This window comes from Equus caballus, chromosome 3 (genome assembly GCF_041296265.1).
Source record: "Equus caballus isolate H_3958 breed thoroughbred chromosome 3, TB-T2T, whole genome shotgun sequence".
Classification (NCBI taxonomy): Eukaryota; Metazoa; Chordata; class Mammalia; order Perissodactyla; family Equidae; genus Equus; species Equus caballus.
The window spans coordinates 121,481,154-121,508,346 of NC_091686.1; the positions used below are offsets into that span (position 1 = coordinate 121,481,154).

The following is a 27,193-nucleotide window of genomic DNA, read 5'->3' on the forward strand; positions in this document are numbered from 1 at the left end:
TAATTCTCATGGGAATCTTACAGTGTAGGAGGAAACTGAGGCAGAGAGACATCGCGGTAAGAGGCGGAGCTGGCTTTAAGAGCTGTGCTCAGAACCCCACACGCTGCTGCCTCTATACCTCAGGCTGCCCCATGGTGGGGGGACCTCCCCGGGCTCTCCTGCGTCTGCCCTGCAGGCATCGGCGTGCCTGTCAGCAGGCACCTCTGGGCCACACTTTTTCGTGCCTGAAGAAGGGGCCGTAAACAAAACAGTCTGTTAAAAGACAGAAATCAAATCATCACAGAAAACAAGATGTTTCAAAATGCAACTGACATAATGGCATTATTTTAGGGGGAAATCTTTTTACAAAGGACTAAAATAGCTACAAGCCACTTTAGAACGTGGGCATTAAAGTACAAATTAAAACCAAAAACTACGACCACAGCCAGATCCTTTTAAGTTTTAAAGGTCTTCATAAACTGTTTCGCATTTACAAAAAAAAGAGCAATATTAATTCATATCTCATGCTCATTTTACCCTATTTTTATATCCTTCTTGCAGAGTTTCTTTCTGCCAGACTATAATTACAGCCTTTTGTTACAAAAATAGAAAAGGTTTAAAATTTCATAGGAGGAATGTTTTTATTCCTTTGCAATCACTTCAATGTGCCTATTTTTGTGATGCTGGGGACCCATCTATAATTTAAAAATAATGGTAGACGCAGATAAACTGGGATGTGAGCATTTCATAATTGCAGCCCAGCACATATTTGTCCAGAGTTATTAAAATGGTCTAGACTAGACTATCATTTTCCTAAAATACCAAAGGATTAAGTCACATGGTAGACTTAGAAAACAGAAACTCCGTAGAAGTTTCTAGATTAAAAGTGTGTGTGTGCATGCACTTGTGCACATCAGAAGATCCTTTTTGAGATTCACTTTCATCTTGCTTTAGGCGTTGGGGGAACACTGACTGGGTAAGAATTAACTGAAGTTGAAACACTGCTAAAATGTCAGGTATTGGGTCAAAAACTTTATAAAAGTGAGCAATGAAGGCTTCCAAAAAAGAGATTATGTGGTAATGGAGCCCAGCACGTAGAAAAATAGTTCAAGAGAGGCCCGAGCTTCAAGGAAGCCCTTGATAAGCAAAGAGCGACAAACCCTGCAGAGCACGTTAGGTCCTAAATGCCGCATCGCCTGCCCAGCAATGCACCGGCAGAAACAGTTCCCAAACGCAGAGCCCGTTAGGAAGGGCAGATGGTTATTTCCAAGGCAGATGAAGCTGTGAGTGTAGCGAGAGCTCACTCCTGGGGAAGGCGTGGATCCACATAACACAAACTGCAACAGAAGGGGACAGGGAACTAGCTAGCTGGACTGGTACTTGTGCAGGTCTGTGGTCTCTCCAAGCCCCTCGGCTCGCCTGACACTCTCGGGTGGAAGGTGTGCATGTGGGGAAACCCCTTTGAGGAAAAGCTGTGAGAAGGGGCCTCAGGGCAGGAAGGTCTAGAGAAAGGTTTGTGTGTATCTTTCAAAAAAAGTTGGTGGCTGAGATGGAAGGCTGAGAGCAGACCCTCCTGTGAGGGGGAGTTTGGCAGCGGGGGCTCCTAGGGGGGCTAAGGCTGCTCTGTCAAGAGTTGCTGGTGTCTGCACAGAACGGAGGCAGGGAGAGCCAGGGCACCTTGACAACGGCACAGTGACTACGATGAGGCTGGACTGAGACCCTGCTCCTGTAAGGGTCGCCACGGGGCCTTTCCCTCAGGGGGTGGGCCTGCATGAGCTCCTCCACAGGGGTGGGGGGCTACGGTATAATGGGCACCAGGACCCCTCAAACCCTGCACTCCCCAGTGGCAATGGTGGTGGTGGGAATGGGGAGCAAGGAGACTCAGTGGGCCTTGCGTTTTCTCACTGCGGGGCACAACTCGTCTGCCATCCCACTCCAGACCACCGCAGACTCAGACAGGACTCCATCTGATGGACTTTGCAGCCAGCGAGGGATTTCCAGTGGCTCTGCTCACAGCGCAGCACCCACGTCCTAACACGGAACCTGATGTGCATCTGAATCTGCATTTGAACAAGTCCCTGCCACGCCCAGGGCCCCGGTCAGCTCTTCCTCTCCACCCTCCTTCTTCCACTCCACTAGCCTAGGAGGTCCTTTGCGGATGAGGGCAGTCTCTTAGCCATTTTGTTTTCAATCCCTAGCACAGAGCCTAGACACTAGGAGACACCCGGAAAATAAGGAAGGAGAGAGAGGGAGGAGTTAGGAGGGAAGGAAGGAGAGAGAGGATGGGAAGGAAGGAGAGAGGTGGGAAGGAGGACGGACTCTGTGAGGAAGCTCCTTTTCAGATGCATGTGAGGAGCCATGGACGGACTGCTCCCCTGGCCAGAACCCCAGGGCAGGCTTGACGGGGTGGGAGGGGGTGTCTGACAGCAGGAAGGCCCATAGCAAGACATCCAAGAGCCCAGGGACAGAAGACATCCCAGTTCTTGATTAGCTGGCTGGCCACCTCTGACCCAGACCACAATAACCTTATTTTCAGTTTGCTTATATTCCTGAGCTCTGGGAGTCGTGACTCCCTCACCCCTTCAGGAAGGCAGTGGTCTCCTGGTTCCCGCCTCGGGCAGGTGAGTGTTTTATGACGATGGATAACAGGGAGCTGACTGATGACATCCATCAAAATACCGAGAAAAGAATGGGCTGAGCAAAACAGTAGGAAAAAAAATCTAAAATACCTTCTAAGGTTGAAAAAATAACAAACATACTCTATGCCAACCTTTGAAACCTATCTTAACATAGATGCCAATTTTAAACCCACCCGACAGTGGGAGACAAATGGTAGAATGGTTTTTTGAGCGCCTTCCAAGAGTCTGCTGGCCCTGAAGGCCTCCGCTCTGATGGCCCAGAGGATGGCACAGGCCTGGCCCCGGGAAGACGCCCCATAAATGTTGTCAGATAAATAATATGGAGACATGGTATTTATGGCTGAGTGCCACTAACTATACATAAGACAAAAGACTGAGAACAAATCAAAACATTCCTAAGGCCAGAGAGGCCAGGAGGCTAGTTCTCACGCAGAGCCGTCAGCGACCCTCTCCAGTGTCTGCACACAGGGAGACACGTGGCACCAGTCAGGAGCTCAGTCCACGGAGGCCACAGGAGGGCACGCGGCTCGAGTCTCAGGGTGGTCATCGCTCAGCGGCAACACCTCCTCCCTGACGGGGATTTCTCAGCATTTGATCACACCGGGAGACAACTATTCGTTGGTAACTTCTACTGTGCTGTATTTTGATCCGTCCACGTTACAGACTCGAATGTGCTGTCCTTTGTCAGTCTTCCAGCGTGTGCAGAACTGTTCAATTATGACACTGACACTGACTGACGGACTGTCCCCCGCTGTCAAACCACCTACGTGTTCAAATGCAGATCAAGACGGGCAGCCTGCCAGACCCCAGGCGGGCAGAGGGGATGCAGCTTCCATCAGCCTGCGTGGGGAGCGAGCCCTCCCTCCCCCGGACTGAAGCAGGGCGCTGCGCCACAGACCTTCACCGCGCCCCTGCCTGCCGCCACGGACGAGCACTTCCTCCCCAGGATGGCACACTCACCGAGCCGTCTATGCACGGGACGTCGTCGTAGTGCAGCGCTGTCCCACTGGGGTGGGCGTAGCCGCTGGAGGTGCCCCCTAGATAGGGATTAGTAGATAGAAGTCGCCTGTTCACGAAACTGAAAGAAAGGAAATGGATTAGGACCCTCCAATCAATCAACAAGGCTCGCACGAGCTCGGCCCTGAGGCTCAGGGCCGCCAGAGGCCGCGGCGTGGGAATATCAGGACCAGGAGAGATGGGGTGTCCGGCTAAAGCCATCGGGAGAGCTTCCTCACCCACAAAACAGGCCCCTGCCGCCCTGCAGAACCGGGGCAGCGCTGGTGCCAACACGAGCTGGGTGCAGAAAGCAACGTCCGGCATGTAACCGGCGTCCCAGAAACAACCCCCATCCCTGTCATCAGCCGTCTGTAGCAGGGGGCTCCTGCCACCGCCTGCTTCGGTGAACATGGCTTCCCTGGGGCAGTGCTGTGACCCTCGTTTCCGCACCTCTGTGGCTGCTCTGAGACTCTAGGCGCCTCTCTCACGAGCCTGGAAACTCGCAAACGCAGAGACCACGTGGTCCTCACAACTGAAACGTTCGCTATCTGGCCCTTTTCGGGAAAAGCTCGTGGACCCCTCAGCCCTTGAGAACGTTTCCTCAACAAGCATTTCTCGAGTTCTCAGTGTCACTCAGTGTCACTACCACCTCAGTGCAGCGCGTCCTCCCCTCTAATCCCCGCTTCCCTGAACTTCTGGAAGCCTCTGACAGCGGCCAGTGCTGTCCTCCAGGAGGCCAGCCAGACCACGTCACTCCTCCGCTCGGAACTGCTGGTGGCTACCGAAGTGGCTCCTAGAGCAATCCTGAGGGCTGCCATGTGGCCCGCAGGACTCTGAGCACCCGAGCGCCCGGCCCTGCCACCTGCCCGCACGTCTCCCCCTGCGGGCCCCACTCACCAGGCCCCGCCTCAGGGCCCTGCTGTCCCCACTGCCGGCAGCTCGTCTCCTGAGGAGCCCTCACTCCCTTCAGTCCCAGTGGGAATGTCACTTTATTAGGAGCCCCCTGAGCACCTGAAACAAGCAGCACACCGCCCACCTGGGCACCCCTCGCCTCTCCCCTACTCCTTCCTCCCACTACCAGCCACACCTCACAGCTCATAGCATTCTGCGTTTCCTGGCCATTTTCCCCACCAGGACAGGAGCTTCAGGAGAACAGGGCCGTCGTCACTATGGTCCAGCCCCACGTCCCGAGTGTCCAGGACGTGCTGGTGCACATGGGGCTCAGCAAACACTTGCTGAGTGCGTGCACGGTGCACTCCTGGAGCGATGCTGCTCACAGGCAAGGATGGAAAGGCCGAGGGAGAAGTAACCTAGACAGCTGCCTCTCCTAATTAGGGAAAGGAAAAGAGCCTGGAGTAAAAAAATGATTTTTTTTTCCAAATTTTGTTTCTTTGCAGGATCTTACCTTTCCATGGTAACTAGATGCATAAAAAAGAGAGGGAAGAAAGTGAGGGCAGTACAGGGGCCAGTGAACACGGCCTCTCCGACAAGAGGTCTTGCAACAAAGCTAAGCCGGCTCCTGGTTCAGGAAAGGGAGAGAGGTGGGCAAGGAGGAGTCCGGGCGCGCGGCCCTTCAGGGCGTACACTGCCCTCTGCTGGGAGAAGACGGCTGTGCATGCCCAGGTCCACCTGAGATGCACCACTCTTTAATTCCAACTCTTCTCGCTTGTTTCTGATAAAAAATGTATATGATTATTCCATACTTAAAATGCATAAAAGTATATGTAGGACAAGAAAATGTATAGGAAAAGAAAAAATTCAAGAATGAGAAGTTTAATTTGTTGTTAAATATATATTTGAGGTTTTCTAATGTAAATGTCTCATTGGAGGGTATTTTGGGAGTCAGGCACTCTGTACACTTTTTGTCAGTGAAAGCAGTAAATGGAATGAATGAAAAACCCTGGCCACATGGACCACTCCTTCCTCGTGCGGGGGGCCCGCGACAACGCCCCACCACTGCACAGTGATGGGTGCCACACGAGTCTGTTCCGTGTCCTGGCTGAGGGAGGCCCGGCCGGCAGAGACTGTCTCCTGCGCGGTCTGCATCTCCAGTGTCTGGAGCTGTAACTAGCCCTTACACTGGTGTGCAGATGCCAGGAGGGCGTGGGGGCCACCAGGGGGCAGGACAGAAGCTTGCCTGTGTGGAACAGACAGCAGCAGGACGCTTCTGACTCAGGACGTGAGAATGAGAGGCACGCAGTGTGTCCCAGCCGAAGAGGCCTTAGCCACCGGTCAGTGTGCCCCTCACCTCACAGAGAGGACCCAAAACCAAAGAGGCCCCAAAGAGCAAGCGGAGCCAAGACTAAGGGTTAGGCCTGTCTTCTGCCTTGACGCTCTTCCTACAACAGGGCTTTTAGCTGAACAGAAAAGTGGAAATGAGATAAGGACTGTTTGTTAAACCAAAAACATAAGACACATACGAAATATGTATGTTGTGGTAAAGTGCACATAACATTTACCATCTCAACCACTTTTAAGTGCACGGTCCTGGGGCATTAAGTATATTTATGTTGAGCAACCATCCCCACCGTCCATCGCTAGAACTTTTTCCTCTCCCCAAACTGAAACTCTGTCCCCATTCAACATGGATTCCCATCCTCTCCCCCAGCCCCAGGCAACCACTATTCCACTTTCTGTCTCTATGAATTTGATGGCTCTGGGGACCTCATAGAAGTGGAATCATACAGTATTTGTCTTTTTGTGACTGGCTTTTTTCACTGAGCACAATGTCCTCAAGGTTCATCCATGTTTTAAGTAAATATATTTTAAAATACTTTCCCAGGGATTCAAATGAGGGGGTGACTCAAGGTGACAGTTTCCCGTCCGTCTGTTCCCCTCTCCGTCCACACTGATCCCCTGCTTTGATCATCATCATTATTATTATTACTTTCTCAAGGGTCTCCCACTGAGCGTGACTTCAAAAGAGTCACATGAGAAAAACTCAGAACACTTCCCTTGCATCATATAATTTATATATCTCATTTAAAAACAGGTCTCAAGAAAATATATTAACTGCTTACCATTATTAATATTCCTAAATATATCACTCGTCCTGGGAGAATTTATATTACTATTTGTCTTTTACTGTCCTTTTCCCAAAATATACTATTGCCCTTTCTCCCTCAGATACATCCAACGCACAGATAATTTCCCTAATAACCTTAAAAACATTCATTAACCGGCTGCCAATTTACATAAAGGCAAGAAATTAATTTACTCTTAGAATATTTATCACATTGGCTAGATACCATATTTTATATTTCGAACAATGTTTCCTTGTTAAATCTCTTCTCAAGTTTTAAAAGAATGTTGAGCTAGAAAACTGAAAAATGAAAATAAACATCACTGCTAAGTGACATCTATAAATATTTCAATGAAGTAGCCAAGACTCTCGCAGCCATAAACTGATGACATGCATATTTTTAACAAACAATTTTTAAATATTGTGATCTACATTCCTTTCTCAAGAATGCAACCTTCCCACGTTTGGTTTCGACCCTATTCCACTCATTTAGAATGCAGAAGCCAAGTTGCATTCCAGGGGAAACATCCGGGTTTCTCTGAAACGAGGTTGTCAGTTGGCTGATTATGGCTGAAGTCACATGTGGACTTAGGAGAAGCATTGGGAAATCCAGTAACTTCCAAACAGCCAGTTAACAATCATAAACTCTTTCCTTTTATGTCACTGTAGATGTGTAGATTTTGCAAACCTGACTTATGGGCACTATGTCTCTTAAAACAGCCACTTTAAATGTGCGTTATGCACTGCGTGGTACTGAGTGATCAGGAGAGTCACTATAATTTTGCTGATTAGATAGAACGTTATACGGAAAAATAATGAACATAAACAGAACAGTCAGTATTTGACTATGTCATCCTGATTTTTACACAAAAGAACAGTGGTAACAACAGGTAGTTTATACTTTAAAAACCTTCTAGCATTACTGGAGATTTTGTACAAGATGAATTCATTTTGTCAAGGCCATTTACCTTAGTCAGGGAGAACACGGTGGCTTGAATCCTAATATGGGCCAGTCATCTTTTCTTTACTTAGCCCCGGAATTTCCTAGTCAAGCACTAAATAAATATTCATTCTCAAATGTTTATGTTCAAAGGAAGACTGCTCAAGTGCCCCAGAAACACCACTTGTTGGAAAACCTAAACGGTGGTGTTCACATTAAACAGGCAAATAACGGTGTAAACGTCTGAGTTCACCCTCTTGGTACTCAGAGGGTTTGACGGTCTCAGAGGGCGCGGGCGGGTCTGCCAGCAGGTGCTGGTGTGTTCACTGTCAATGCTGATCGTACAATTCCAGCACCGGTTTTGTTTCAACCCACCTCTCCTCGGCCCCAAATCCAGACTGTCTAAGGACAAGGGAGAAAGAAGCGGGAGGCCAGGGAACAGAGAGAACAGAGGCAGAGGCCGCGTTGGACGCCGCCTTCTCTAACCCTCCATTTCCTACCCCAGGCAGCCGAGGCACTGAGAGGCCGGGAATGGCTTGTCCAAACTTTGCCTCTCAGTCAATACCACAGCAGAAGCAGACCCGATTTCCTCCTCCTAGTCCAACACTCTTCCCCTCATACCCACGGCACACCTTTAGACCGACGGTCTGCGGGCTCCTGCCAAGCACAGCCCCTTCCACTGGTTCAGGATTGTCTGGCTGCCTTTGCGCGACAACGCAGAGTTGGGCAGTCGCGACAAAGAGGAGTGGTTACGATCTGCAAAGCTGGAAGGACCCGCCATCCTGCCCTCTACAGGGAAAGCTGGCCGCCCCCTGCTGGAGACAGCGGGGAGCACGGGGCGCCAACCAGCCATTTCTTAACTGCTCTAATTTGTTCCTATAAATCAGTGATCCGCAAATGTTTTAGTCTTTACATCCTTAAAAATTATTGAAGACCCCCAAAAGCTTTTGTTTATGCGGTTGTCAATTAGCAATATTTACTGTATTTGAAGTTAAACCTCAGAAATGTATTCACTTTTATTCATTTTAGAATAACAGGAAAAAATCCATCATATTTCAACATAATATATTTTAAGAAAACTGTATTTCTAAAATTAAAAAAAAGTAGTGAGAAAATGCGGCACCATTTTACAGGTTTGTAATCCATTCAATGCTGCCTGGCCTAACAGAAGACGGCTGGATCCTCGCACTTGCTCTGCATTCAGACCGTTACACTGCGCTGTTTGCCTGAAGTGCTTGAAGGACCCAGCCTCACGCAGAGGTGCAGCTGGAAGGTGAGGAGCATTTTAACACCCTTTCCAGACAGCTGTAGTTACTGCTTCTGCATTACTACACCAACACTCAACAAGCGGCGGTCTCCTAATGATTACTTGCAATGCACTCTCTGAAATTCTATCAGTGAACCTTTTGTACTCTCTCACGTAACACCCATTAGCTTATCTTGCACGTGGAATGGATCTTTGACCCACGCATGACTTACACATCTTTCAAATGTTGACATACTTCCTTATACAATATAAAAAAAAAATCATACTCATTAGTGTCACCACTGATCTAATCAGAAAAGTCTGTAAGGGAGCCGGCCCTGTGGCGTAGTGGTTGAGTTTGGCATGATCCACTTTGGCGGCCTGGGTTCAGGGGTTTGGATCCTGGGCACGGACCTACTGCTAGTCAGCAATGCTCAGACAGTGACCCACATACAAAGTCGAGGAGGAGTGGCACAGATGGAGCTCAGGGCTAATCTTCCTCAAGCAAAGAAAGAGGAAGATTGGTAACAGATGTTAGCTCCAGGCAAGTCTTCCTCACCAAGGAAGAAAAGAAAAAAAAAAAAAAGACAAGAAAACTCTGCAAGTATTAGGAAGCTATCGGTTCACAGTGGCAGATACAAATTTTCCAAAATTCTAGTTTCTGAGCGAAAGTTCAACTGTATCACAGGCAACGAGGCTGCCAACCGTCTTCCTCGAGATGAGAGACTCAGTTCACGTTCAAAAATATGTCTGCAAACACCGAAGTCTGAATAACCACAGTTTGCCTGCCATTGTTTTTCAAGTAAAAGTGAAAAAATGGAGGGAAAAAATTTTCAGTTAGCAACTCAACTGTACATATGCTTTCCCTCAAGACAACACTCCAGTTCAGTAAGGGCTTATGTGTCCTCATTATTACATCACACAAATACTAAAAAGACATACTCAAGAAATTTAACAAAAATATCTACAATCTGGCCCTTTACAGAACAGTAGTAATTTTTACTGCTTCCTCAGAGACATCTTAAGTGAACGCGGCATCTTCCTTGACCACACGCACGTGGCAGTGAGGAACACGGTGATTACAGCACAGTGTGGTGCGGCCGCTATCCGTGCCAAGTCGCCAGCCGATGCACCCACCATTGCTTTTGCACCACTGATGCAAACGTCACAACAGGGAAGAAGGAAAATCATTTCTTAGTACTATTAGGAAAGCAGTTTTGACCTCTGGACTCTGAAAGGGTCTTGACCACCCCATGGTGTGGGCCACACGTCGAGAACTGCTGCTGTAATCATTTTTGCCATCATTATGCTGAAGAAATGCCCACAGTTCAAGAGAGCGTTTTCAAACATAACAATGTTTTTAAAGAAGATCACAATTTAAGTTTTAAAAGTACAGATTGATAGCTTTGAAAAGTCAGCCCTCACTGCAGCAATAGGTGGGGTTGTCCTGTCTCACAGAACCGTTCCCCTAACACGGGGGCCAGCAAACCACAGCCCGCTGGCCACAGCTGGCCCACGGCCTATCTTTGCAAATCAAGTTTCACTGGAGCATGGCCATGTCCACTCATTTACGTATTGTGTACGACTGCAATGGCGGAGCTGAGTAGTTACGACAGAGAACATCTGGCCCCAAAAGCCAAAAATATTTCCTATCTTGTCTTTTACAGAAAAAGTCTGCCAACCCCTGCTCTGACAAAAAAAAAAAAAAAACCAGAGGGTTGAAATGATAAATATTTCAGCAAAATTCAGATTAATATAAAAGGGAGAGTCTTTAGTTGTTTTCCCCCCCTGAGGCTATATGCTCAAACAAAAAGTAAAAAAATTAGGGAAAAAATAAAGTTGCATAACTTTAGCATCATTTCACAGGGAACAGATCTTACCAGAAGGTCTGTTTCGCTGTCTGAATGACGTTCGCAGACATCTCCACGTCTATATAGTCGTAGTGCAGAGCCCCGGGGTCTGTCGAGGACCCCGTCTCAGCCAGCAAAATCCCAATCCATCTGCCCATGTCTTCAGAAGAAGATGCCTGTTGAGGTGAAGGGAAAAAAGGTACGTTTTAGTTAAGTAAGGGCAAAGAGCGTCAACACTTTCATACCTCAGCAAACAGAAGACACAGGAGGAAGGCGCTGGTGCGGGAAGCACATGAGGAGTATAGACAGGAAAGGGGCACAGTCATGGCCCGAGTAATGGGATGGACACCACACGCACAGCGAGCCTTAATGGGGAAGCTACATAATGATCATAGCCAAGGAAATAAAAATCTGAGGCCCCAAAATGCCTTCCTATTATTCTGGGGAAAGGCACTAGAGCGTAAGACATGGAAATTAACGTGATTAGTTAAGGCTCAGCTAAAGAATTTGTTTCGGGAGCCTCTTTCACTCGGCAAGAAAAGTGGCCAGAAAAAGGAGTCCCTCCACCGTGGCTGGCCTAACAGGGAAGCGCATCGGGTCTGGCCTCTGTGGGTCTCAAACTCTGGTTTGAGCCCCTGCCGTGGTCTCCCATGGGCCTGAAATGGCCATTTTATTTCCCTTGATTAGATGGTATAAAAAATTAACTTACTTTGTATTGTTGTGTTTATACAGGTGTAGTAAAGTTTTACACGCGTTGGGCTGCTTGGTGCATGATACTTTTTAAGATGTTTGAAATGCTCCTCCACCCCAAATTGGATCTGCTTAATTTGCAAGTCTGAAACACATCTTTGAGACTCTGTTCATTAAGCTTTTAAGCCATCCTTGTTATGTGATTTAGAAACTCAATTACGTTACATTTATAACGGTATTTTAAATGTCTAAAGACATTTGACTAATCAAATATGTAAATAATGTTTAAAGTTCAGGGTAAATTGAACTATCAAATGTACGAGTTAACTGAATGTCAAAGAAAAAATAAATTTTTATTTTTTGTAAAAATTGCAAATTTTTTGTATAAAGAGCTGTAAGTTTAGCTTCAAGACATAAAGAAAATTGGGTTTTATCATTGTAACCTTGACAAGTTGAACACTGATCAGAATACAAGTAACTGTAAACAGTCCAAGAGCCGTTAACAAGGGAGAAGCTGGTTTTCGCATGTTGATAAAATTGGCTAGCAACATTGCGCAAGTGACAAACCGTTCCTAACCAGCACGAACGAGGCCGTCGGGGCAAAGGGAATGGATTCCAATTACGTGCCTTGCAGAAAGTAAGAATGCAACCAACGTTTGCTAACTTACAATGAATCGATTTGAATACTCGGATTAAAAAAAACATCACAAATGCATTCTCTTCTCTGGTCTTTGTGCTTCCTAAAGCAAAGTCTGTATTGAGAATGTATCTATGACTGAATCTGTACTGCTGCATCTACAACCATTTCATCCAAGCATGTTTTAAAGGGTTTGAGCACAACATGTACGGCGTGACTAACACAACCGCGCGGAGCTTACTGACTGTTGTCTTCACGGTTCATTTTAGGAAATTCCCTCATAGTTTTTTTTTAAAGAACCCTTGGTGTTGGACTGAAATTAGAGTATTAGTTATGATCTTGTGGCTTTTAATATAGAAACAGATATAGGTGTGGGTGTATACATATGTATATAAACACATAAATATGTGTCATGTATAACATATAAACATGCGTGAATATGTGTATGTACACACACACACACACACACACACACACACACACCCCTACTTCCTATGTTTGACCACTGAAATGCCCAGAAGCAATGACTATGAGCATGCCTTCCGCCCAGATCCTGGTTTCTAAATACCATTATCCGTTAGGAGGAATCCACTAAGAGCTCTTTGGAGAAATGGCTGACTCCGCGAGGCCGGGGGCAGGGAAAAGTGTAAGATAAGCCTGGGACATCTCATTGTACCACAACATAAGGAAAGTGCTCAAAGAACGATGGGGACTGTGGTGTCTTTACTACATGGACACAGCAAAGGACACAAGAGCCAGCTCAAAGGGCCTTCTGCTGACCAAATCTGATAATGTGACCGAAATAAATCATGACAATAAAGGACTATATTCACTGATTAAAATAAGAATCTATGCATCCTCACTGATACACACACATAAGTGAATGAATAATCAATTAAACGGAGGAAGGGAAAATCTTCCTCTCAGCCTCCAGACTCAAGTCCTCACTCTGGTCCGGCGTCCAGTGTGTGCCAGCTCCTGCCTTCTCACCTCGCGCCTGCACCCAGACCTGCGCCCGAGCTCCCGAGACCTGTGTTGTTTCACGTCCAGAGCAGTTTCCTGGTCTGCCTTTTCAGCTTTCCTCCACTGCCAACCGCCCAGGAAACGCTACAAAGCACACTGACTCCAGCCCAGCGTCCACGCTTTACAGGTGAATAAAGAAGCCAAGGGAGGAGCAAAGGTGCGGTGTGATCAAAGTGTGAGACAGAACCCTGACCAGGACCCAATGTCCCGCCTCCAGTGGGAGTGTGTCTTTCTGTGAAATCACATGCTCCAAAGTCAGCACGGGGGGGGGGGGGGGGGGGGGAGCAGCGGCCAGTGCTGCTGACCGTGAACACAATCTATTGGGCCATGAGCCCTGTGGGAGGAAGAAACATACTGTTAATCTTCTTCTGCTCACAACAGAAAAAGTAACTTCTCTGAAAACAGTCTCTGAAGCAAACTCCTATCTCCTATGGTGACCTCTGGCTCACCTGACCGGGCCCCCTTGATCCTGGTCACAAGCCCCAGGCTCGTTCCTCCACTGACCAGCACCACCACAGTCATTGAGAACGTGGCTCTACGTCTGACGAACTCACAACGCATACCAGCCATTCCGCCAAAGCTAGTGCGTCCTCGTTTCTGTCAACTACACACTGTCAATACGCTTCTAAGTACTCTGGAAATCCTGCCGCCGGATATCTGTGCAGGCATGGACATATGTGTGTGTGCGCCTCTTTGCATCCTAATCATGATAATGCTAAGTGGAAAAAAAAGTCTGAATTAACATTGGGTAGAAAATAAATTAATAATATAACAGATAAAAAATAAAAACTAAAACTTCCAAAAATAAAAGTTTTAAGTATGCAGCTAAGAAATTAGTTTTAATCCCCTTTTCTGCTGTAGTGAATTAGAAGTCCAAGAAAAGGAGCCGAACAAATAATGAAATGCATGCAAAGCCAAGGGCTCTTAAAAACCAAAGGTGTTCTTTTTGCTTCCATGTAATCTGGCTCCCTGGCCGCTGTCTGTAAGGCAATGTTGGTCTAAAAACACCTGTTCCATCTGTAAAGAAGTCAAGAACATTCCGAAGGAAGAGTTACAGGAAACACCAACATTTCAAAGGTGGACCACATTAGGGAAAAAAGTTTTACTGGAAATTTTAAACAAGTTATTTTCTGGCCACTTTTAAAAAGCAATCTTCTGGGGCCTGGCTCAGTGGCGTAGTGGTTGAGTTCTGTGCACTCCGCTTTAGTGGCCCAGGTTCACCGGTTGGGATCCTGGGCAAGGACCTACACTGCTTGTCAAGCCATGCTGTGGTGGCATCCTACACACAAAATAGAGGAAGACTGGCCAGAGATGTTAGCTCAGGGCCAATCTTCCTCACCAAACAAAAAAACAAAAAAGAGCCATCTACTGTATGGAAATGTGTATTTAATTTTCATGCAAACCTGTATAGAGAGGAAATGAAGCAAGGAGGTAATCTGGCAGACAAGTCTGATGCGTACAATTTAGTAAAAATGGGCACTATGCTGTCTGCACTGTCAGAACTCTTCAGAAGAGGAGGTGACAGAAGGAAAGCAGAGACGGACAAAATGGGCAAAGCGGGAGAGACGGACACCGCTGGAGACAGACGTGCGCTCAGCAAGGCGTGAGAACTCTGAGAGGAGCCGGACCCGACTTGCAGAAGGAGCCTCTGGGTGCGTCCGCGCGGCGTGGCCCCTGGCGGCACCCTACCTCTAGCGCGGCGACCTCCTGTCCGTGGCGGAGCAGCCGGAACGTCAGGGGGTGCTTGGAATCCAGACCCGGGATGACCTCGCAGCCGCGGAGTGGGATGGAAGCAATGTGGGTCTTCAGGTCAGCCCTGTCCTTGTGGAAAACCAGCTTGTTGTCCTTCACCCGGCACCAGCGCTCGCGCCAGCGGTTGTTGGAGAGCACGTTCAGGTAGCCTGCAAAGGGACGGACGCCGGCCGTCAGCCCCGGGGGACCAGGCGCTGGCGGGGCGTCATGGAGGCAGCTCCGGTCTCATCAGGGAGCCGGTGATGGCAGCACGTTCGAGGCAGCCTCACACAACAGTTTAAATGCAAGTTCCCACAAACCAGAAGAGCCACCACCACAACAGCCTAGTCTCCACAGACGCGTGCGGGTTTTTCCTACGACAGCACAGACCCTATCAGAAGGCCCTAATGTGACACGACGGGGAGAGTGAGCGCTAAGAACCAGTTACCCGACGCCTAACGTTTCTGTGGGCACCTGGAGCTCGTCCGGAGAGTGCGAAAGGTCACCAGCCCACAGAGGACAGGACAGCTGTCCTCAAATGACCGAAGGGCCGTCACACAGAAAAGGAGGCAGATTCATGCTGAGTAGCCGCAAAGGACAGAAGTAGGACAAAAGTCACAGAAAGGCAGATTTTGGCTTAACAGGAGAAAAAAACTCCCCCAAAATGAAAGCTTTCCAAGAAATAGGAAGCCTTGGGAGGTGACGAGTTGCGCCCTGCTGGAAGTATTCCAGCAAATGATGGAAGATCCTCGGTGTGAGTCCCACTCAGAGGCCAAAGGTGCACACAGAGACCCTCGCTGCAGCCTCTGACCTGAGGATTGGTCCCGCTGGCCATCCTGCCCACACGAATTCTGAACTCCCGAGTCTGAACGTACTCGAAACCGTCATTCATTTCTCTGATACGACATGGTATCTTCAGTCTATTAAAGAGATATACATATATCTCCACGTGATGGAATTTTAAAAACAGGAAATTTCCTCAATTACAGGAAATTGATCATTTTCATGCCACAAACATAAAACACATTTCTCTAGAAATAACAAGGCTTGAGAAACAGATTTCAGAGGGTGGCTGTGACCTCTAACCATCCCATAATGCTGGCAACTTACCACCCCCGTCCTTTAAGATTTCGAAAGTGAGTCAAACAACATAAAACGCAGTCAAAAAGGAAGAAATAAAACAGGGACTCCTTAAGTAATTCAGCTACTTTTTCAATTCATGCACACACGAGGCTTGAAAACAAAACAACACAGGCCAGCCCCGGGGGCCTAACGGTTACGTTCAGCACGCTCCACTTTGGAGGCCGGGTTCAGTTCCCAGGTGTGGACCTACACTACTTGTCTGTCAGCGGCCAGGCTGTGAAGGCAGCTCACACACAAAAAGAGGAATATTGGTAGCAGATATTAGCTCAGGGCGAATCTTCCTCAACAAAAGAAACCAAAAAAAACCACGTAAAACAAAATAAATCCTTTCCAATCATGATTTTTAAAAATGCCTTTCCAAAAGGGTTTTGGTGGATGTTTTCTGCTTATTTTTGTTCTAAGTCTTACATGCTGTATTAGCAATAGATAAATGCTATAAAGAAAAAAAAAATCCCAAGCAAACAGGTGTGTTAAAGGGCCCAGAATAATGCTTTATATATTACATATAAATATCTGCTCAACGAATTTACTAGGTCAACACTTAGAAAGTTTAAATTTTCGTTTGGCTAAATGTGACATCGGCTCTGCCAATACACCCTCAACAAAAGGCTACACTGGTTCTCCTGGAACGAAAACATGAGTTCGGGGCATGAGGTGGGGTATCTGTGAAAGAACAGAGAAAGCGGAGAAGTAAGCCCCTCACTGGAGTGCCGGGGACTGGCAGCTCCTTGCATGTTCCACAGTGAGGAGGCACTGGAGGGAGGGAGGAGGAGACGGAGCGTCAGAGTCAAAGGACTCATGCCACGAAGGAGGAAGCTCGCCCCGTTACAGGAATGTCTTGTTCAAGAACACCCAGCAAAGCCTGGCCCGAGGTTCTTCTGAGAATTAAAGATGGCAGCGAAAGAGCTGTTATTTGGATCAGAGCTGTGGATCTCACATTATGATTTCCATTCTGTAAAATACTATTTGTAAATGACATAGTGCTGATACATTTATTGTTTAAAAAAAAAGCAAGCTCTACTTAAAAACATATAGTCAATCAACTATAATATCTGAACATCTGAGTACCGGCTACCAGAGCCACTTAACAGCTATGACTCTGGCAGAAATTAATCATGCTGGAAGTCCACTTTTCTTGGACTTCAGGAAATGACCATGGACTGCATGCTTCCTACGACTCATGGAGCATGAATCGACACACGTGGCCCAGAGACAATCGCAGTGGTGCACCTAAAATGAATGGGAGGCCACGGCCCTGCTCTCAAGGAACTGGATCTCCTTGGGCACACAGGTCAACACACAGAAAACAATTCCCACCAGCACTGGGCCCCAGGGCGCCAGGCGGCGTTCCAACTGGAGCCAGTCGAGGGAAGCCCGTGCGTCACCTGGAGTGGTAAGGGGGGCCTGAGAGGCGGGGGTCCCACAGCCTGCAGCAGGAAGGCAGCCACGGGAGAAGAGGGCAGCAGCAGACGCTGAGCCTGAAGCATCCAGTGACCTGATTCCAGGGAACTTGGACACTCTCGTAGGAAGCCGGCCTGACACGGAAGACGACAGGGACCGTGCTGGGGAGGTGAGATGCCACAATATCCATCGAAGACTCGAAGCACCAAGTGGAGGTTAATGGCACATCTGCCTCCTCAACAGCGAGCACGTTCCTTCTAAACTCCCAGCGCCTCCGAACTGGAGACCGCCACGTGGCGTGCTCTCTCCAGCGCACCCCTGCGCTGTGGGAACGCAGCTGCCGAGTCCGCTCACAACCGTGAATGACACACGTCCTGAAGAGGCGCAGGCACGCCCGGGACACCTTCTCCCCGACCGAGCGAATCCGGCCACGAGTCACCAAGCGCTAGGAATTTCTTGACATTTGAGTCACAAAAAGAATGATTACATCGGACAGACTCACGTTTTATTTAGAGTATGACTTCATGTGAAATTACCATATCTTAAGGGCTTCCTCAGACTTATTTACAGTTCCCCAAAGGGGGAGCAAGAAGAGAGTCACAGCGGACAGAGCAGACTGCTTCTGTGGACAATCAACTCCACAGGACCGAGTCCACATGCGGCAGCCTCTCCTGCCAGGCTCCCCGCTCTCTGCTCTTCCCAAAAAGGGGCGGCCTGAAATTCCCACTTCCTGTAGAGACCATGGAGATGGGGGAGAGGCCCTCCCAGCCCCACACCCCTAGTCTGGCTGATGGAAGGAAGCAGCGCTGACCGGGTCCCCCCTCATCAATGAACCGTCCAGCTGGAGCAGACACCACCACCAGGTGGCGCCACAGTGCAGCCCAGCCCCGCGGGACCCGGATCCCTCGGCAAGCACCTGGCTGAGGATGCTCACAGCCCACCTGGTTCATTTCCACGACGTGCACAGTAAGGCAATTCCACGTGTAATTCCATTTCAATTTTTTGGGTCCTACTTATTGCATCATGGCGGGATATTATTGTACCTTAACAATCTGAGAATTCCAGTTTGATGTTTGAGACTATTTCCACTCCGAATTCTGAAGAAAGAACTCTAAGGTTTCTCACAAAACCATTGAAACTAGCTTTACCAACAAACAAAAACACAAAGGGAGGGCCTGAGATTAAACCAATAAACAAAAACACAGAGGGAGAGGACAGCCGCTCCCGCCTCAGCTGTTCACCTCCGGCTTCCCCCAGCGCCGGCTGGCCCTCAGACCCCGGCAGCGCAGAGGGGCAGGCAGGGGGACCCAGTGTAAGCGGGCCAAGCGCCACTGATCTCTCCTCTTTAGGACGAGAAACAGCGGTGTCTGCCTGAGCGGCGCCTGTGCGTCGGTCCCAGTCTTGAGGGGACGCTCACCCCAGCGCATGCTCGCTTCATCTTAGCATGTCTTGGTCTGCAAGGAGCTGAGAGCAGATGCCTGGGGAAGGGGCTTCCGGCCAGCAGCAAAGGGTGCTGTGGGAAGGGGGTACCAAAAGCAGAGAGGCTGCCAACAGCGGACCCCAGGCCCGCTGACACCAAAGCACCTCCCTTCCCACGTGGGCACATCTCCTCCGATGGCATACACGCCAAGGAGCCCGTGTGCCAACACCCCTGACATGGGGACCCGCACCCAGAATGCTTTCCTCCCCTTGCTTAACCATCACCTGATGTTTTGTGGGTGGATTCTGAGAGACAGCGAGAGGTACACAAGTTCCGTGTGTGCACGAGAGTCCTACCGCTGGAGACCTCACCCCGTCACAGAGCACCAGGGCTCGAAGGGACCCTAGAAATACCAGTCAGCCCTCACACTCCTCAGGCTGCCCTGACTCCATGAAGGCCCCACCCTAGCGCCTGGGGACCGCTTCTTTCTCTCAGCTTCTGTGCCATTCACCTGGCACCGCGCTTACGTTGCTGTGAGCATGTCTGGTATGTTTAGGTTTTTTACAAAGAAAAGCAGGCCAGGCAGACAAATGAATAATGATAGTGACCATTTACTGAGCAGCAAGTGTGAGCTACACGTTGAGCTGAGGGTTTCACGTATTTTATCTTCAGTTTTTAGAAAGCAAAGCAATTTAAGTATTGAGCCCACTTCACAGACGGAGAAGCCGAGGCTCAGAGAGGACATGCAACTTGCTTGAGGTCATTCATTCGGTCAACAAGTGTTCGCTGAGTTGCTATTATCAGCGAGGCTCTGCTAGGTGCTGGGGACCTGACTGGGGAGGAAATTGGACCCAAATCTTAATTCAGTAATGGAGGAGAAGAAGTTGGAAAACTAAGTTGAAACAAGATTATCGGAGGCCCTGAATCGAGCCGCAAGAGAGACCTTTTTGACAGAGGATGATGTGACCAGTGTACGGTTTCAGAACTTCCCCCTGCTGGTGTGGACGGTACAGAACAGAAGGCAGGCCGGTCAAGAGGCTTAAGTCCTGGTCCAAACAAGAGACAGAAATGAGGATAAAAAGAGGAAAAAGCTGAAATGCATTCCCTGAGGACAACAGCTGAATCGACACAGTGACAATAATTTCAGGCCTTGTAAGCACCAGAGAAGGGTAAATAAAGGGTCCTTGTTTGCTTAGGGGTCTGTGGGCGTGTCCCGACCGCCCCCTCCAAGGGCCTCCCTGGAGAGCTGACCCAGCTGATGCTGAACGCAGCGCTCCTGCATTTCATGGGCGGCTGCTGGGAGCCCTTGGGTCTGCAGGGCTGAGCTCGCCGGCCGTCCGCTCGGCACGTCCCCTCCCTGCGGCGAAGGGCAGCAGATGCAGAGACTCCGCCTGGCAGGGCTGGTAGCTTGGGCCTTTTTCCAGCTCCTTTTTCTGCCTGAAACTTTGCAGCTGTACCAAGTAATCGAAAATAGTCATTTCCCCCCTTTATTTCTCCACAGACTTCTCCCCATCACCTGGTCCCAGCAAAGCAGACGACAATTTAAAATCTTGTAGACAGGAGATGTTCTCTTAACAGAGGCAAGAGATGCCCAGGAGCAGTTTGACAGGAATGCTCACGGGGAGCATGGCAGGCAGATAGTGCATTCCCGCTCTCTGAGGGAGCAGCTGTGTCTCCAAGAAAGCGCCCGACGGGATTCACGGCAGCAGCTGATCCCCGAGACGAACAAGGCTGCTCAGTGCGAATCACGAACTGGGAAGCCCTCGGTGCATGTGCTACAGGGATCGACGGCGCTGGGTGAGCGGGCCGGGCTCCGCCCTCAACGGGCTGTGGGCCTCAGAGCAAGTCTCACAACCCCTCTGAGTTCCGTGTTCTCATCTGGAAAACGAGGGGTCTGGACTACAGTCTCGAAGTCGTCTTCCACGTGAATGTTTAATTGTTTTTCATGAAAGAATCTCTATTTCCTCCACTGACCAAGAGCAGTTCAAAACACAAAAACAAAGCTTTTAAGGAGTTGGGTCTTTGTTGGATAATTCCCTCTTTCCATCTTTAATTGCTAGCTCCTATCTCCTCTCCAGGGCAAATGCAAGAGAGGAAACAACCCCACGGCACCGAGCGCTTCTCCTTGCTCCAAGAAAGGCAGAGGCTGAGAGGAGACAGCACCATGGCATCAACAGATCCACCTTCCCCTCGCCCCTCCACGCTACACCCGTTCCACTGGGTTTGATTTCAGCCAGGCAGTTGTCTCTCCTTCGGTTTAGGGATGGAACCTAGGGCAGTGCAAAGAGCATCAGTCAGCCACTTCTGTGCCCCAACTGCCATCTGACGAGGGACAGGACCAGGGACCTCTGAGTGCACGGGGCCCAGGGGCTTGGTCTCCTTTTGGTGTCATCATTTTCCCTCCTAACTCAACCCAACACAGGCAGCCGCTTCAATGAGACCTCTCCAAGACACCCTCAACCACGCACGCCTTTACTGCTGTCTGCTCAGCCACCTCCATTCCACACACACGTCTACACAACCACCCCAGGGCCGCCAAGGAGTGACAGAGGACATCACTTTGTTGTGTCCACCAAGAAGCTCTATCACGCAAGCTCCTACAATCACTGTGAGAGCTGGAAGGAAGCTAAGACGCCCCGGGCTTCCCCTGCAGGGTGCAGCACAAAGCCGGCTCCTCCGAGCTCGGCCCTCCGCAGCCCCACCCCACCCCCCAACCACCACGGCTCCTCCTCCTCGTCTTTTCCCTCGAGCATAAGCTCACGCGCTGGGACCTGATAGCTGATGAATGAATCTACCTTCGTGTCTACGGCCCAACTTAGGCCCACCGACCGGGCGGCGCCTAAACGAGAGAGCTTTTGGCATCTCCCCAGTAAAACCCAAGACCTTGGACAGAACGAATGCTCAATAAGAGAGAGAATGAGCAAGAGGTGAATAGAGCGACTCTACAAACAAAAGAACCTCTGGGATCCACACTGACGCAAAGCTGACTGTGCAGCTGTAGAAGGCAAGGGACATTACAGCCCATCCTTAGTCTTTAAAAACAAGGTAAATATCCATCTTTCAGCTTCTAAAGTTTTTCTCCTTAAAAGGGCTACATGGTTAAAACTGGCTGCTCAGGAACCATCCCGTGGAAAATCTCTCTGGTCCACAGAGGCCGTCCCTGACCGGCCCTGTCTATCTCAGGCCCCCATCGGGCTCTCTCGCCACAGCGAGCAGTCAGTCACCACACCTGATCTCTGGGGCTCCTTGTGCCAGAACTATCCTGTGCCACGAGCCTGGCAGCGCTGGGAGGGCAGGACCATCCTGGCCACCACTGCACGCCATGTGTTAACCCAGGTCTGACAGACAGCAGCTGCTCAGAAAACACTTACTGGGTGACAGACTGATGAGGGCAGATGGTCACTCAGTTAGGGTGGATCTGAAACTTAAGTTTGAGAAACGGAGCATTACAAGAAAGTGTGGTTTTATTACTTTAGCCCAAGGGAAAGACTGGACTTAATGACCCTAAATGTCCTGCTGGAATTTGTCCCCCTGCCCAGCCCCCCGCCACTGGCCAACACACATGCACACGTTCCGGTTTAAAAACTCTTTAAAGGAATTTGAGAGAACTTCATGGGATGGAAGACAGAATTTGTTTTTCATCTTGAAAGGCCTCAGAGACATCTCAAACCCCTGCAAAGTCTTTCACTAATAAACAGTAAAAACGTAAAAATGCAATACATTTCCCACAATTCAAATGAGCACAAACCCGTTTCAAGAGAGCCCAAATTAACGAGGCTGAGCTGAGCCTGACAAGAGTCGCCGGCAGGGAGAGCAGCATGCGCAGCGGGCATCACCGTCTAACCCTCGCTTACCACACGTGGGAACGTCCTCCTCGGCGGAGGAGGTCTGCTCATCCGTTGACGGCTTTTTCTTTCCCAAACCGATGATCTTGGTGATTTTTTTCCCAGTGACTTTAGAAACGGTTCCCTTAGCCTCTGATTTGGAACTTTTTTTCCTCTTAACTGTGAAGAATAATGACAACAGCAAAAAAGCATGTTACAGACTTTAATTGAAAAAAACATCAAAATAAGGCATAAGTTGCAACCAATTTTCTTTCCCCCAAGTTCCATTTATCGATCACCTGCTACGTGCCAGCTATCAGTTAGACACCAGACAACAGACCAGAAAACAGAGATGTTCTTAGGAAGCTCGTATTCTAGAGTAGGCTGAGAATACACATGTACACACACGCATTTACGCAAGCATACACACATGTACACAAGCACACATGCACGCATGCACACCAAGGAGGGCAAACGGTGGTAAGGCCCATGTAGAGATGAAAGGAGGGTCACACGGTCGGGTGACTGGGTGGTCAGAGAAAGCCTCATGGAGGGGTTGACTTTACGCAGAGCTAAGTAACGAGGAAGCAGCTGTGTAGATACCAGAGGGAAGAGCCGTCCAGGCCACAAGAGCATCAGCTGACGCAAAGGCTGCGCCCCTGGAGGAAGCCAGATGAGTCTGAGGCACAGAAGGCAGGCTAGTATGGCCACAGCCTGGTCAGCTTGGGGAGGGAATACGGTGATCGACAGGGGGCAGAGGGTCCCCTTGGCAAGCCCTCCACCAGCCCCCTGCCAGTCCACTGCACACAGGTGCAGTTCTGCCCTCTCCAGAGCTATCAGACCAGCCGCCTGCATTCCAGCCCATTAGGTCCTACTTAGCCTGCAAAGTGTTAAATTACAAACTGTCAATACATAAAACTCAAAAAACTTTTGTGTAACAATGACTTCTGGGGGCCAGTCCAGTGGTGTAGTGGTTAAGTGCACGTGCTCTGCTTTGGTGGCTCGGAATTCATGCATTCAGATCCTGAGTGCGGACCTAAACACTGCTCATCAAGCCATGCTGTGGTGGCGTCCCACATACAAAATAGAGGAAGATTGGCACAGATGTTAGCTCAGGGCTAATCTTCCTCACCAAAAAGAAAAAAGGAATGATTTCTGGCTTCCTTTGCAAAACTGGAAGATCTGGTAACTCTGGAGCCACATCTGGGCAAGCAGCGGCAGGCAGGGTCAGAGGAGCAGCGTCCATGTGCATGGACCTATGTGCCCAGACTACGATGGTCCCATGGCAGAGACCGAGCACCAGCTGCCAGCTGCTCTCCTGTGTCCGGCCATCTCGGCCAGCTGCACTCTCCTCCAGCTCCTGCAGGCTTTGTCTGCGAACTCCCGTGAATTACAGGGGCAGGATGGAGCAAGGAATCAGAACGCACACGTGAGAACACATCTAGGACTGAGGGAGAAGACCTTCCCACCAGAGCACCTCTCAGGAAAGGCGAGCTGTCTGCTCATCCAGTCACCTGGGGCATCTTACGTGCCTAGTGCTCGAGCCAAGGGCAAAGGGCACCTTTCCAGAGGCCTCATAGGACACTGAGCCGCAGGGGGTCAAGTACAGCTTCACCGGGCATGGGACATGCTGGGAGAGCCCACAGGATCCAAGAGAGCCCTGAGGGACTCCACAGTGCCCCCAACAACCCTTTCCCAGTCACCTCCAGGATGATCCCTCAGCCCTCTGTCTGTAACCTACAGGGGCCACAAACCCTTTTGAAAATGTAATGAAGGTCAAGATTCCCTCCACTCCTCCTCCCCGCATGAACACAAGAACACACACACACAAAACATCACAAAGATCACTTCAGAGAAAGAGGCTCAGGCACGCGAGACACAAACTACAGGCCTAATTCCTCGTGCTAGAAACGTATACGCTCACACACATTTCCTCCTCTCTCCCCCACGTCTGCCTCTCTGGGGAACAGGGAGCTGGGCCCCTCTTCTATTTCCACTCTGCCACCAGCACCACGCCCAGCTGAATGGCGCCACGCCGTATCGGCCCACACGTCGCCCGCCTCATCTCTGCTCTCCGCTCTCCTCACCACCCCCCTGAACTCAGTGAGATCCCATCACATTGGTCACTGTTTTAACTCTTATTTCTTCTCCAGAAAGAAATGACAGTTAACGATGTCTCAGGCAAGAGGGGCTACGTTACAGTTTAAAAAGACGCTGTTAGGAAGCTGTGTTCAGGGTAAACAGTGTTACAGACTGAACATTTGTGTCTCCCCAGAACTCGTCGGTTAAAGCACTAAAGCCCAGGGTGGCTGTATTGGGTGCCGGGGCCCCTAGGGAAGGAATGAAGGTTAAATGAGGTCATCAGGGTGGGGCCCTGATTGACAGGATCGGTGTCCTCCTAAGAAGAGACTCCGAGCACAGAGGAGAGGCCATGTGAGGACACTCAAGGAGCTGGCCGCCTACAAGCCAGTAGGAGAGTCCTCACCAGGAACCCTGCCAGCAATGGGCCTCGGGCTTCTGGCCTCCAGAACGATGAGGAATCAATGTCTGTCGTTTAAGGCACCCAGTCCGTGGCATCTTGTCAGGGCAGCCTGAACTGACTAATACAACACAGATCAAGCACTTTCGTGCTATTTTAAATAAATCAGATTCAGGGCTCATGTGAGATTAGAAACATGGAACACACGAACGCCACTCCCACCCCCTCCTCACACTCTCCCAACACACACACCCTCCTTCAAAACAAAGCGCCGAGAATCTCTTCTAATCCCTTAGTCTGAAGGCACCTCCCTCTGGCTCTCTTACCCTGAGACACGGGTCTGTGGCGGGGATGGCCGTATCATTCTGATTTAGTTCAACCACACCAAAAGTGAAAGCAACAATGGATGACCCCTCTTAGCTGTTTCTAAGGAGCCTGAAGACGAGCTTTGACCATAGTCCCATCCCAGCTGAGCTTTATAGAGAAGACACGGCCAGTGAGGACAATCAGTGCCCAGAAGGCACCCTTTTGCAAAGCTCAGGGAACACAAGTCAGTTCTTCCTTGATCTCAAATTAAAGGAGTGAGATGGGCTGGGTCGTGAGATTTACTCCCAATTCTACTAGGAAAGTACTTACTGGACTCTAACTATGAAGAAAAGAGAAAATAAATACTTTTAATTCCTTAAATGCCCACTGATTAGTTTTTTGCAAAAGCAGAAGTGAGGTAGTCCTTGGAAAAGAAAGCCAAAGTAAGTAGAAACATGACACAGAAACCACCAAGAATATGTTGATGCTATGTATTAAACAAAAGACAGAATTCAGCACATATAATAGAATTATGAAGAAAAACCTAAAAACTCAGAACTCTCAACTCACTAAAGTTAGAAAGTAAAAAAGGTGCAGAGTCCGAGCCGCACATTCTGTCCACATTGGGGGGTGGTGAAGGACTGACAAGGAAGCCAAGCTAACTCTCAGCATTTTTAAAGCTGTAAATATCATAAACCCAGACAGTTCCCTATCATCCTACATAAATGGGAGTCTGGATGTTTTTTATTTAGGCTAGTGGGGGAAATAAGGACACGGGGTTAATATTATCAGACTATTTAATAAATCTACCAATGGATCCATTAACATGATTAAATCTTAAATGTGTGCAATGCTAGTTGGGGACAATCGTAGCTTCCACATAGATTGGTGCCAGGATCTTAATTCTCTCTTCACACATCAGCTACAGTATCAACAAAACGTGAACTAAATCACCAAAAATCATACTGTATTGGTCTGTTAAATACTAGGGATTGTCTCCTTGAAAGAAGAAACAGGAGTTTGAGAGTCATTCTGCGGCCCCAGCCACATGGAGTCGGGATTGCTTCTCTGTTCAACTAAAAGTTTGACATTTCGGAGAAGCTGTATGAGTTCAGGATTTTCTCTCTGCAGCCAGCGGAGAAATTTGTCTGAGTCACAACATGGCCGGGATAAAGGGAGCTTTGCTGAAATCTCTCAAGTGCAAATGGGTCAAGAGTGAGCAGCAAGAATAAGAGGTAAGCTCGAAGGTCGGAATGTATTTAAACGATTAACTTCCTTCAGTAACTGTTCATTGAGTGTCTGCTGTATGCAAAGCACCAGCCAGGCAAAAAAACGTCTGAACCAAGGTCAATTTACAAGGTGGAGAAGGCTGCTCTTTTTAAAAGGAAACAGGAGAATCTTAGATACGACGTACTCGCTTATATGTACATCCAGACATACATATGTTTCTGTAGAACCTAATTTTATACAGGGACACTGGGAGAAGAAATAGCAGATGAGAAAAGAGACGAACCAGAGCAACGTCTGCCATGCCCAACATCTCCGCAGGAGCCCCGAGATTGTATGTTATTCTATTTCAGGGCAAAACTTAAAGAGAGCTGTCCCGGCTCTCATTACACATAATGTGCCCTGTGGAAGACACAGATAATACCTTCCACTGAACAACTTCCGATGGAGAGAACTAAAATTACACTCAGACACGACTGAGCTAGAAAATGACACAGGCAAGGCAGAGATCATGACCTTTTGGCATGAACCTTGTAATATCACAATAGTGTAAATTATGTGGGTTCCAAGATTCTTAATGGCCTGGATTGCTATTTGGTTTAAGGTGACTTCATTTCAGAACTAGGAGATGCCCATCCCA

At 49.0% G+C, this 27,193-nt stretch overlaps 1 protein-coding gene across 9 annotated transcripts in view; it reads right to left on the bottom strand.

Moving 5' to 3' along the window:
* The window catches only part of AFAP1 (actin filament associated protein 1), a 162,220-nt gene that overhangs the window by 26,286 nt on the left and 108,741 nt on the right, over positions 1-27,193 (bottom strand). For all 9 annotated transcript variants that reach the window (XR_002807190.2, XR_002807191.2, XR_011437256.1 and 6 more), the window contains exons 9-12: positions 22,572-22,721; positions 14,712-14,923; positions 10,703-10,848; positions 3,579-3,696 (exon numbers count right to left, since the gene is read on the bottom strand). Coding sequence is in view for 4 of the 9 variants with exons in the window: in XM_023638407.2 (XP_023494175.1) it covers positions 3,579-3,696; positions 10,703-10,848; positions 14,712-14,923; positions 22,572-22,721 (626 nt within the window). In the remaining 5 variants the exon portion in view is untranslated. The remainder of the gene's footprint in view (positions 1-3,578; positions 3,697-10,702; positions 10,849-14,711; positions 14,924-22,571; positions 22,722-27,193) is intronic.